This window comes from Lampetra fluviatilis, chromosome 33, assembly GCF_964198595.1.
Source record: "Lampetra fluviatilis chromosome 33, kcLamFluv1.1, whole genome shotgun sequence".
Classification (NCBI taxonomy): Eukaryota; Metazoa; Chordata; class Hyperoartia; order Petromyzontiformes; family Petromyzontidae; genus Lampetra; species Lampetra fluviatilis.
In genome coordinates this window covers 5,823,489-5,836,277 of record NC_136307.1, presented here as the reverse complement: position 1 = coordinate 5,836,277, position 12,789 = coordinate 5,823,489, and the positions used below count along the sequence as shown (strand labels likewise).

The 12,789-nt window shown below is 44.5% G+C and overlaps 1 protein-coding gene across 1 annotated transcript; it reads left to right on the top strand.

Annotated features, from left to right (window-relative positions):
* Nucleotides 1–1,851: 1,851 nt before the first annotated feature.
* Nucleotides 1,852–10,943, top strand: LOC144943974 (regulator of microtubule dynamics protein 2-like). Its single transcript, XM_078871894.1, has 10 exons — nt 1,852–2,549; nt 4,444–4,723; nt 5,351–5,453; nt 5,949–6,009; nt 6,855–6,930; nt 7,994–8,071; nt 8,606–8,704; nt 9,639–9,692; nt 9,961–10,041; nt 10,559–10,943. The coding sequence occupies exons 1-10, from the start codon at nt 1,867–1,869 to the stop codon at nt 10,610–10,612; spliced, it is 1,569 nt and encodes a 522-aa protein (XP_078728020.1). The 5' UTR covers nt 1,852–1,866; the 3' UTR covers nt 10,613–10,943.
* Nucleotides 10,944–12,789: the final 1,846 nt, after the last annotated feature.

The window sequence follows — 12,789 nt, the reverse complement described above, 5'->3', positions numbered from 1 at the left end:
TCACAACACACGCGGTCGTCATCCTCCCGATCGCTTGTGTTGTGATCGAAACGTCGTAGTTTTTTGTTATTTTATTTCAACCTTCCTCCGTGACTTTACCGAAAGACCCAAATAATAACTAATCACTTGTTTATTATCTGCAGGTAAACATGTTTTCGCAGTACCCATAGGTCGATGGGCCGAACGCATTGTATTTGCATGTGGCTAGACGGATGTGTATTCATTTAAATGTTTCCCATTAACTACCGTATACCATTAATTTCGGGTAGTTTTAGTTTTTATTTCTGTACAACGTGTGGCACAGTGTGAACGCTCGTTTGTACTGGCTACCCTGGTGTGTCAATTCCACATTACCATGACGGGGGGCAGTCTCTCCACAGGACAACCAATGATGGCTTAATTCCCCACAACAACAACAGTATCCACATGTAACCACGGCTTCGGTTTCTCATACAATATTGTCCGGATCGCTGGTAGACCGGGAGATGTATGGGTACGTGACAAGTGAGGCCACAGCCGTAGCTAGAGATATCTTGGATGTTGTGTGCGGAATACATTTGCGGGCCGCTAACTCAACTGAAATTAAGTCCTGCAAGCAACCCCCAGAGTCGACAATCACCGCCATCATTTCAGCCACTGCTACGCGATTGTTCGAAACAACTTGCGCACGAACAAAGACCGTCTTATAATCGTTGTATTTGCTAACCCCCACAGGTCGCAATATTGACAAGGGGAGTGTTTCTGACGGTTGGGTGCTCAAGCCTCTTAGAACCTGTCCGTCCCTTTTGCTTGATTCATCATTGACTCGGCAACACTCGGATGTTTTGGTCATAGAGGTTGAGCAAAGGGAGGACTTGGATAAAGGGCCTCTGACCACGCCGCCGCCATTCCTCACGGTGCAATGGATTCCACCATCCATCTCATCTCTGCATATATAAGCTGATCTCATCTCTGCGTTGAGCGTCCTATCGGACCATTATTACAAGCTATTACTTTAACACTACTCACGCAATGTTCAGGAATTCGCATTCGTTAATTTGACAACATTCTACACATCGTTAAGCACTTTACATGTTTCAAGTATTCATATTTTATCCATTCATCATCTGCAATAATCAGTCCACTTTTTGATGAAGGTCGTTACCCATCCGTCACCATATCTCAAGGTTTCTGCATGAAACAATGCACATATTCATTTATTGAGCGCGGTTGACTCATTCATCACGAATCATTCATTGAACAATATTCGTTCACCACTTAATTCATTCAACAATAAAACACCGGCCAATTCAATACTCCGTATTCGCAAGATGTTAATTCATATCTATTCATTAAACTTTTCATATTTGTAAGATATATATTTATTTATTAATCAGTATTCACTAATTCAATACGGTATTCATTCAAGAGTATTAATTCAGCCGTACCGCTCATTTAACAATATAAAAATCCATTCGGCAATTAATGTGAGATTAAATAATTAAATCATTTTCAATTCAATCATCACTGATCTTACATTTAATTTTGGGTGGTATGCCACGTGGTGCAGTTTTTTCAAAAAACTATTATTGACCCTATACCACCCGACAAGATTCTGACTTTTGTAAAAACACTATCAATATACTTTTGAATCATTATTCATTCATAATTATTCATTCATAATTATTCATTCCTTGGCACGATCCATTGAGCCACTACGTGGTGGATGTGAGGGGGGGTACACCAAGGTCAGTCCCCCCGCCCCTCCACCGTCAAGCCACACCCCTGTAGTACAATCCCTACACTCGACAAGCGCCAAGCACTGGCTTTGCTGCCGCTGATTGGTGCAGGCTAACACGTGCTTCTCGCGAACCAATAAGCGCGTCGATGCGGCGAGCCGTGCGCCAATGGGAGAGCCGCTTGGGGCGCCTGTGCAGAAGAACGTTAGGGAATTGGAGACCACGTGTCCGAGGGCTTGAATTGAATCGGGGCTCTTCGGTCCACGGCTGCCGTCTCTCCGGAGTCACCGCTGCAGCAGTAAGCGAGGACGACGCGATGATGTCGAGTCTGCAGACAGTCGGCGTCGCCGCCGCTAGCGGTAGCAGCGGCGGCGGCGGGCGGACGTCGCTGGTGCTCGCTTTCCTCGCGGGCGCAGGAGCCGTTACCGGTGCAGTAGGCCTAGGCCTTGGTCTCTCCTGGATCCGCCGCCGAGATCAGGGCGTCTTGGGCGGCGGAGACCGCGATGACGCGACCGGGTTCTTCGCGATGTCTCCGGTCTCTGAAGCCGTCGCGGCTCTGCTGCAGCGGCAGGCCCAGATGGCCGAGCAGATCGTGGCCGTGATGCACGGTATGGAGGGCCTGAGGGAGGAGCTGAGCGCCCTGGTGCACGAGGCATTCCCCGCGGCCGTGGAGGAGGTGAGGAGAAGAACCGAGAGCCTTGCGCCTCCCGGGGGTGCCTGGGGAGGCGGACGCAGACGCAGGGGACTGCCTCGCAGACGCAACTCCGACTCGGACGGATCCGACTCAATCTACTTCGGCGCCAGCAACGGCGGCGCCGAGAGCGAGGGCGGGTGAGCGGACGCGGTGTGGTGGCGCGGTGGGTTTGGGTGGAGGATGCGTTGATGGTGGAGGTGGTTGTGGTTGATGGTGCTTGTGGCGTTGGTTGGGATTGTTGTGTTCTAGATTTGAAGCTTTCGTGACTGCAAGGATTCATACTCTTAGGTTTTTCGGTAAAGTCACGTAGGTACATTTTTTAAAAAAATAATAGAAATAATAATATAAATAACATGCGATTTATTATTTAATTTCTATTATTACTTCTATTAATTTTATTTTGGTTGTGGTTGGTGGTGATAATGATGGACGTAGAGACGGTGATGACTGACAGCTTGGTGAAGGCTATGGTGGTGGTTGTAGTGATGGAGGTTGTGTGCGAGTTTGTATGCACTTCATGGTTGATTCGGTGATGGCTTTGTTGGCACTTGTGAATTTTGTTTGAATGTGTGTCATGTTTACGGTAAACGTTTGTTTTGGTGATAGATTTCGTGATATTGTGATGGTGGTGATCACACTCGTGGTCGTAAAATCATTTTTCTCTACACTCGGCAGAAATGTACGTGTTAATTCATATCGTGGCTAAGAATCCGTACACCGAGTTCTAAACCACAACGTTTAAAATCGGTAAACATTTCAACATTACTTCATGCTCATTGTCTGCCCACATGTACCATTTGCTGGACCATAAACTTATATTTGAATTTTAGATTTTTCAATTTGCAAAGTTTTTCAGTGCATGCAGTCAACGTTACGGAGACACATTTCAATACGTTTTATTTGTTGTTGTATCCTTGGACTAGAACACAGGATAACCTTTGATTCAAGGTTTGAGGGGGGAAAGGTTGCGCACTGATAAGATAAGCTACATTTTTAAAACCGTTAACCCTTTCACTGCTATTGCATTCCAGAGAATGGCCTCATTTTTTGGCCTTTTAAAGTGGCCTAATTGTGTGTTATTGCCATGGCATTGCAACACAGTGATGCAATTGTGCTTTGCGTTCATGTGCAGAGTGATACTGCTCAAGGGCACATCGAATTTAATAAGAATCCTATTCATTACACAGACAATACAGGGTATTCTTGAACTGGAGCTTTGGTCGGATAACTGTAATTAGCAGGCATTGATAATGTATATATTTGATAAAAACTGGCCTCTTCATGTCGTGGTTCCCATAGAAACTCGGTAATCTTCGCCCATTATGATGGAACTGCATTATACTGTAGTTTGAATAAGCATGTGATCTTGCAAACACACAATGGAAAGCACCGGGCATTACTAAAATACGTGCCCCTTGCAACTAGGTTATTAATGTCATTGCATCCCAACACTCAATGGAAAAACTGCCCCTACCATAGGAATGTGGAATTTCCACGGCTGGCTGAGGGCCAGCAATGGATGTAAGCGATGCCCAATGCCTATTTAAGCAGAGACGACGCAAATAATATTTTTTTGTTATACGTACATAGAATCAATGCTGGACGAAATAACTCCCTATGCTGTGTCAATCATGGGGGTTGTCTGACCATACTTCACTTTGGTTGGTGGAGGATGCCCAGGACTGGTTAAGATATCACTAACCATTGATATTAATCGGGTTTCATAACACTGAGCTAACCACCGTTCCACCACTCCGTCACATGCATTGGCATGTTAAAATGTCCACTACTACGGGATCGGGACCACCAGTGGAGGTGATCGTTTGACTTTGAATGCACTGCACGGCCGCTCCACAATGATATTTGTAAGTTAATGGCATCGCTGCCGAATTCCCCATGGGTCTTCCACTTGCTCCTGCAGCACCTGCTCAGAATATTTTAAACAGGTCGCCCTTGCCAGTGGAACAGTTGGACAGAAATAACTGAACGCACCAAATTACATAACGCGTCCTTCTCGTTTCCTGGTTACAGCTACGCCACGGCAAGAGGCGACTCGGACGATGATGAAGACAACGAGAATTCTGTCCCAGCGCGATGCGTGACTCAGGCCTCCGAGGTGGGCGGCGAAGCGGTGAAGCAGGAGGTGGAAGAGGGAGTGAACGACGCTGAGGTTGAAGCTGTCGTTGTGCCACTGGACAGCACCGCAGATGAGGAGTTGATGCGGCTGCTCGTGGAGGCCGACCGGTTGCACTCGGGCGACGCCAGCAGCCGAGAGGAAGGGTTCCGCGTCCTGGATCAGCAGAGGGGCACGGTGTGTCCCGTCTGTGTGTGTGCACCTACCAGGGAGCCTGGTGCAGTCATTGTGGTGATATCACCGTTACTTATTGCGAATCGGGCCAGTTGTTTCTACAACGATGAGAGATATCAACAAACAGAACATGTGGCTAAAACACAGCAATGTAGCACAGTGGGAAGCACAGGTGGTGCATCCGCAAGTCTATCTCTTATTTAACCCAAACACATGAACTGTGAAGTCCGCACCTCCGATTAGCACGGTTGGCAATGTATGGTGCGAAAGAAGTTCAACATACGTATAAATACAAGTCTACTTTCACATTATTGAAGCTTGAAACTCGTGTTTAAATGCCCAGGGGACACATTGTAGAGAAGAGGTGTTTGCCTTTTTCAGTCGTGCATGTACACGTAGAACTCTTGTCAATCTGCTGCTGGATGAGGATCTCCCTGCACCCTGCAGTTCTTGGGAGCTATTTGACCTTGACTAACGATGCTGGTCCATATGGGTTTGCGAGGTGGTAAGCCATAGATGTGAGCGTTTTAAAGTATTGTATAACAATGGATGTATCAGCACAATCCTCTGTTGCCACACCCACCACATGGAAGCGATGTTGAATTATCGGTTCCTCTACCGTCTCTGCAGTACAGCAACAGCGCAGAATTCCTATGGCGCCTCGTACGTGGGTACAGCGACTTGTTCGAGATGACCACGGACACGGAACAGAAGAAAATCTACGCCAATGCCGGTAAGCCTTCAACACTTGCCATAACACATTGCCTTGACACTACCATTTGGTCCCTGCACATCAGGCATTGTTATTATGAGACTTTAGAGATGTCATTGTGATGGCACTCCCCGCACGTTTTAATACATCGTTCACAGTAACATCACTACAGATTGATGAAGTAGCCATCTAACCCTGATTTTAAATCCTTTTTTTTTGCTTATCATTAATGACGCTTCAAACTCGTGCCAGACAGCCTTGACACGTGCACATTCCCACTGCAAATCCACTTCTGGATGAAGGCCTCTCCACGCTCTCTGGTTCCTGGGGGGGGATACCTGATCATGCCTCGCCACGCTGGTCAGCGCTGGTCGGTCAAGTTGGCGGCAAGCTACTGTTTTAGATGCTTGCGAGGACAACATGCATGTTGGAAAGCATCACACAGTCCATGCAGCATTGTGATTATTGTAAAAAAAAATCGCACTAACTCCTGTCTGTTTCCTTGAAATGAACCAGGGAAGGAAGTGGCAGTAGAAAGTATCAAGGTCAACGAACAGAGTGCAAACTGCCATCAGTGGTGAGTGGCATTCGTTTTCCTATATATCGTTTCATATGTGATTTACACTGGCTTGGAAAGCATTTGCAGGTCGTCCAATACAATGGAACGTGACAAATCCAAAGCAACTTTGTGACCTAATGACAAGTGTGTGTGCGCGGCAGGTTTCAATACCTGCTTTTTATATAGATGACCTATACAACCGTAGTGGGGGTCATTGAGACCAGGAGTTTATTTTTGGAGACCAGGATTTACTTTCTATATCATTGCTTTTGGAGCACTCAAACAATGTTTTACGCTAATGCTATATTGTCTATTATCACACCTTGTTTTGTGTGGAGCATTGCAATTTCAGCATGTGATATTACGATGAAAGGCGCAGTATATAAAAGAAAGGTACTATTATTAAATCAGAGCTGAGATTTCCACTTTTTAAGTCATGGATTATCGGTTCCATTACGCGACGAATTGATAACACGAAAACAATTGGTGAAAAACAAGTCTCAACCCCTCGCCCCATTTGTGCCGCTGGACGGGAGGTGAGCGCATGGGCTTGGTGACATCTGCTTCATCGGCGGTGTCACATTGGGCGGCGTGCCTGTTTCGGCATTCCCTGCCTTTAGGAGACAGGATGTCAGGGTGGCCGCCATTTTGATATAAGTACAGAAAAAACAACAATTAAATGAAATTCAACAGATTATTAATCCATCTTCAAGTGTATTTAAAAAAAAAACACTTTAAATGTTTTAATAAGTAGTGGTTGTGTTATCACGTGACTTTTATTTTAATATTACTACTTTTTATCTTTAAAAAACGCTGTCAAATGCAATTTTGAGTTAATGTTTTGCCCGGTATTCTCGTGTCAGGTATGCAGTCATGTGCGGATTTTTAGCAGACTATGAAACGACACAGAACAGGATCAAGAATGGATTTCTTTTCAAGGTAAATCCTGACTTTGGTAGCCTTTTTTATTTCTAATCTGCTTACTTTAGGCCCATTGTACTCACTTTAATAACAAGCACCTGTTTCTCTAAAGGTGAGTGGAATCGACTTATCGTTCATTGATGCAGCATTATTGTATGATATTTGAGCGCAATGTTGTTATCGTGTTTTCTTTTATTACGTTAAATTTTATATCATAGGAAGTGACACAATCAGCTTGAGTGCAGATACTTGGTGGAATGTGACATTGCAGGATCGTGAGGGATGGCTATGGCTTGGGGAGGAATATTCTTAGGTTTTTTTCGGTAAAGTCACGTAGGTAAAAAAATTAAATTAATAAAAGTAAAAAAAAAAATCACGACGTTTCGGAGGCAACACAAGCTTCCGTCTTCAGGTGGAACCGTCACAGCACGACTGCCTCATTAAGTATTCTGCATCTTACTTGATGCAGCAGTCGTGCTGTGACGGTTCCACTTGAAGACGGAAGCTTGTGGTGATTTTTATTTTACTTTTGTTAATTTAAATACATTTTTTATTTTTTACCTACCTGACTTTACCGAAAAAACCTAAGAATATGAATCCTTGCAGTCGCGTAAGCTTCAAATCTAGAATTAGCTTGGGGAGGCCTTCCTCCCGCAGTGGCTAATAATAATAATGAAGCTGCCATGGGGGTTGTTCAACTTCAGTGTTGAAGGCACGGCTTTTCCCGAATATTTATAATGAAGCTGGTTAAGTGTAAATTAGAGGTTTTAGGCCTCTTTGTTGGCATGTACAAAGAGACACCATGGGGTTGCCCTGAACAACGGTTGATTGTCTAAAGGACTAAACGTGTACATCAATACAAGTTAAATAGTAATTGTGGTGTTGTACTTTTTCAATGTTTGACCAGGCCATCGCCATACGAATGGAATTTACTCCCCCGCTGCCTCGGGGCTGCCGATAAGAGAGTTGAGCGCCGCCCTGTGGCTCGTTTGAGCGGGGAGACACTGGCCGAGTTGGTGAATACGAGAGCCATGCCTTGTGTTGTGTGGTAATGTGATTGTGTTTTGTTGCCGTCTTACAGGAGCACATCGACCGCGCTATCGAGCTCGATCCCAGCGATCCGCTCAACTACTACCTCCTGGGACGCTGGTGCTACGGGGTAAAGACTTACGCCACTCCGCGCCTCGCACTGCGCCGCATGGGTAGCCCTCACTGATTGATCCATGAGTCCAGATCATCTGAGTTTGATTCCTGGTCACAGCAAACGTCAGTGGCGAGTGATATTTGAACCAGTCGTGGGGCCCCCACTCCTGCACTGAGCAGAGTGGTGAAGTACGTTCAAACAACTCCCATGAGCGACACTCCTCTGGGGTGAGGGGCTTTCATTCAGCAGTGGATTGCCAATAGACTGCAAATTATCCTGGCCAGTCGCCATGAATTTCTCGTTGTGTAGCCAGCCAATTTAATTTTACAGGTGTTAGGTTGATGGTATTGTAAAGGTCAGTGCTAGGTTAAGCATTAGCTACGTGTCAATTAGGCTTAACGCTAGAATAAACTTTATGAGCAGCACTTCGTTTTATTTAGCATTGGATACGCTACCGATGTGCACAAATGACTGTGCATCTCCCTACCTCCTTTTCTTCCTTCTGAACCTTCGATCCCTCCTCTCTCCTCCATCATCCCACCTATCCAGGTGTCTCAGCTCACGTGGATCGAACGAAAGGTGGCAGCCACTCTGTTTGCGGTCACCCCGATGGCGACCATCCAGGATGCCCTCGACAACTTTCTAAAGGTGACTGCTGCAGTGGTTGCTGGTGGTGGTAGTTGCGATGGAGAGCGATAGTGTGAAGTGGTTAGCGCACTGGGCTGCCAAGCCCGAGTGCGATTGCCGCTCACAGCCAACATCAGTGATGGATATCTGAACTGGTCCCGGGTCTACCCTAGGTGGGCTCAGCCTTAAATTAATACCTGGTGTGATGTGGAAAGCCTCACCAATGGAGGGACAAAGGCGGCCGGGCGTGGTGCTGGCCACAACCACCCCTTCTTACGCCAAGCCGGCCCCCATAGGTGCTCGCTAACAACACTTGCCCCAACAGTCTGCTCAAATGCGGCATTGGGAATCTTTGTCTTTCGTGGTATTGTGAGATGAGAGCCTTGTGATTTTCACACTTTCCAACTAAGGTTGAAAGTGTTTACATAGTAGCGCTATCATTGCAGCATATGTCTTGTTTGAAACAGCGGGAGGCACGTTTACGCTCCTAAAGATTAACCATTGTGAACCAAGCTTTAGTATAAAGTTGTTTTTGCTTTTAGGGACTTCCCATACAGAACTGGACAAATTCATAAAACGGCCGCCTTTAAACTGAGATACATAAAAACCAGTGCTAAAAGTATTCGCCTTTGGCGGCCGAGGTGTGTGCGTGCGCCCTCCCCAGCAGAGCCGCTATCCGATGCCTGTGATTTCATCAAGGCCTACATGCGTACTTCTCCCTGTGCACCTGGCACCCTAGGTGGGCTCAGCCTTAAATTAATAAACACGTTGGAAAGTAACTGAATCCATGTCTATGCATAATTTTCTGGTTTTCGATTGTATCATCCTATATATTTACTGCGTTGCCTTCATTTCTGGGTAGCTACTTGGCAAAGGTTTAATGGGCAGATGTTTCAAATTGATTAATTATAAATATTTTTTGATGATATGCAACGTTGGTTTCTTTGTTTTTCAGACAGAAGAATTGAAGCCAAAGTTTTCCAAAGCCAATCAGGTGTTCATAGCTAAGGTAAGCACCTTGATGCTCCAGAGAACGACTCTTCACACTTGGTTATGTCATTGCTGGGTGAATAGGTCATTCAAATTGTGGTTCTACAAATTTTACTTATTGAAGTTACCTTTTCCACAATCAAGAAACCTCTGCATTTATTTAAATCACAGGTTTGCAACATGTTCCTGCAAACAATGACTATCGTGCTATATATTAATGTTCATTGGGTGTTGCTGAGCCAAGTGCTGGATATTCCACACTGCTGTGGTGACCGTGTGTGTTGCAGTGCTACGATCAACTGGGAGACAGCGGCAATACTTTGAAGTGGCTTAACTCTGCCTCTCTCATGGATAGCGTCACCGCTGAGGTCAGCCATCCGTCGTGTTCTGCGTCTCGCACCACTTCCAATCACCTGCCTGTTGTGAATGTTGTCTTGCCGCTTGTGAATGGGTTTAATCTATCTCAATTTGTTGAGCACATGCCCCTAAGGGCCCAGATTGCCAAGTAGCCAGAAACACACAGCGCTACTGAAGGCACAGTAGATGTTCTTTGGTTCTTTCGGTAAAGCCACGTAGATAGAAAAAGTAATAACTAAAATAATAATAATATCACAGTAGATGAGCGTGAATACATTTCTTAAATTTGGCAAGGTTTTAAGAACACGGGAAAATAAATTATGCGAGGGAATTCCAAATTCCATTGGTACAAGTAAAGAAGCAGCAATAGCAGTGTCATGACTTAGTGTGGTGGTGGTGAATGTGTCGTGGTGAATTTGTTTTAATAATTCGTTTTGAAATGAGAAATGTTCACGTTTAACTCGGTCTTTCTTCTCTCATTGTGCTTGCTCTGCGGCCCAAAACCCCCGTTGCCCATGAATTCGACAGGACGAAGAGGCAACTCGTGATTTGGAGGAGATGATGAAAAACTTTCGTGTTTGAATGTCAGAACATATGGACTGGAGCCACAATGCTGGAACCACAGCAGGACAGACAGTGTACGGCGGATCTATTTCAAAGCGAATCTTCAAGTCTGTCCACTTTAGCACAATTATGTATGCATATTCTTAGCTGCAATAGTTGCCCGTATACGAATTTTATATATTTTAAGAACGTAGATCTTTGTAAGGATTTTAATCACACCTATGTTTTAAAGGTGGTTTTTGAGCCGATGTGTGTTGTTTTCATGCGATTGTGTTTTAAGGTGCCGAGATAAAACCTTTAGAGCAGTAACTATTGGCGTTTGTTCATGGTGGTATCAGTCTGATAAATGTCCAGACAAAAAAAAAACACTTCAACCTCTTATGTGACACATTGGATTTTACTCAGCCTTCATATTTCACCAGGAATTGGTGTGAAAGGTGTGGGCGATGCACTGTACTGTGAAGGCGGATTGCCCGTGCAATAACTTGTGTAGTCTTTTAACGAAGTTTGTATTTATATACAATAGTCGGCGTGGACACTGTTGTTTGCAATGGGCCAAACGTAACAAAGAGTGCGTAATGGTGGCGAGTGAACATATTTAACCATTCCACAGTTTATTCCTAATTTGCGCAGAGTGCTGGTGAATATTCACATTCCAGATTTAAAGGAAAAGGTATGGCGGGTGGGGGTAGGGTTTGTGCAGACATTCTCAAGTAAAGCATTGAGAATCCCCAAGCTTTTGCTTAAACTGGTCAAATAGCAGTGTAATTGGCCAAAGGGTAACGCATGCATTTGTCACGCTTTCCAACGAGGGTTGAATGTGTTTCTCCTTGCTCCGTCCATTCGTAATGGTAGGTCCTGGACACTCTGCCAAACATGGTCTCGTATGAAAGAAACTTTAGTATAAAATTGTGCTACTGTGTTGTACCTACCCTGTTGAAAACTAGTCAAAATGATCAAAGGGTTGAAAAACTCGGGATGCCTAAAACCAGAGCAAAAATATACTATTACAAATATGCTAATTAATTGCTGTTGTAAATATACAAACGGCTACCTGTCAGTTTTCCCTTGTACTAGTTACATACTTACGAAGGCAAACCAACGTTGGAAAGTGTCGCAGTCCAAGCGAATGCATGATTTGTATTCTATTACATTTCACAATCCATCACCAACACTACCAGTCTCAAAAGCGCCGTAGCCCACTCTTATCGGATAGATTATTTCATACATGGGTTGCTATATTACTTAACATATCCTAATATTTGTTTGGTTTGCTACACCTGTATTTTCAGTGTGGATTTTTGTTGTGACATTTCAGTTTAAGGTGACGTGGAATTGGCATGACAATTGGCAATTTGTATCGGGCTACTTTTGGTGCAGGGTTGACCATGTTAACGTTGAGTATTTTACGGCTTTTTCGGTAAATTATTGCTGCCTCGGTAATTTGTGAGACCCCTTCACAAAATACTTTAGCTTTTATTTTAATCTGTCGCATCGTAAAATATTTGATTTCAGTTTATGCTAGGAGAGTGCTTGTGAGTTTTATGTCTCTTGTGTGTGCTGCCGTTCGTTACACACGTGCAGGTTGAGTTGTGTGTTTTGTTTCTGGTTTGATGCAATGAGCCCTACAAAAGCCGCATGCCTGTGTGATGGAACATTGCGCAAAGGATTTTATGCTTGAATAAGTGATACAAATAGTACGTATGCAGACCTGCCTTGTTATACATGATACCCATTTTTGATTACAGTTAAGTATTTGCATTATGTTTCACTGACCTGTAATGCGCCAGATCTAAAAAGCTAAGCTGGGTTGAGATTGGATCGTGTTTGGATTGGTGAGGGCAATGGTCTCCACCTTCACTGATAACCGTGGTCAGTTCTTGTTAATTCACCGACTCAATCCACACGCCGTGCCGGAGGTCCTTATCCAGCAGTGGATTGACAAGGGCTGTACATGTACATATTTTATAAATATAATGCCTTATGAGATGACACTGGTTACGTGCAAAGCATAAAATACCTTAATTCTGAATCGTGAGTGAATATGGCAGCTAAACGGTGGACTAAACTGGTGGACTAAACTGATTTATTATTTTGTTGGCTGCAGTCATTCGTCACCCGATTCATATTTTAAAGCAATCGCAGTCCTTGTGAAGAGCTGACACTAAAAAAGCCACCCAGAATTCTTACATTGC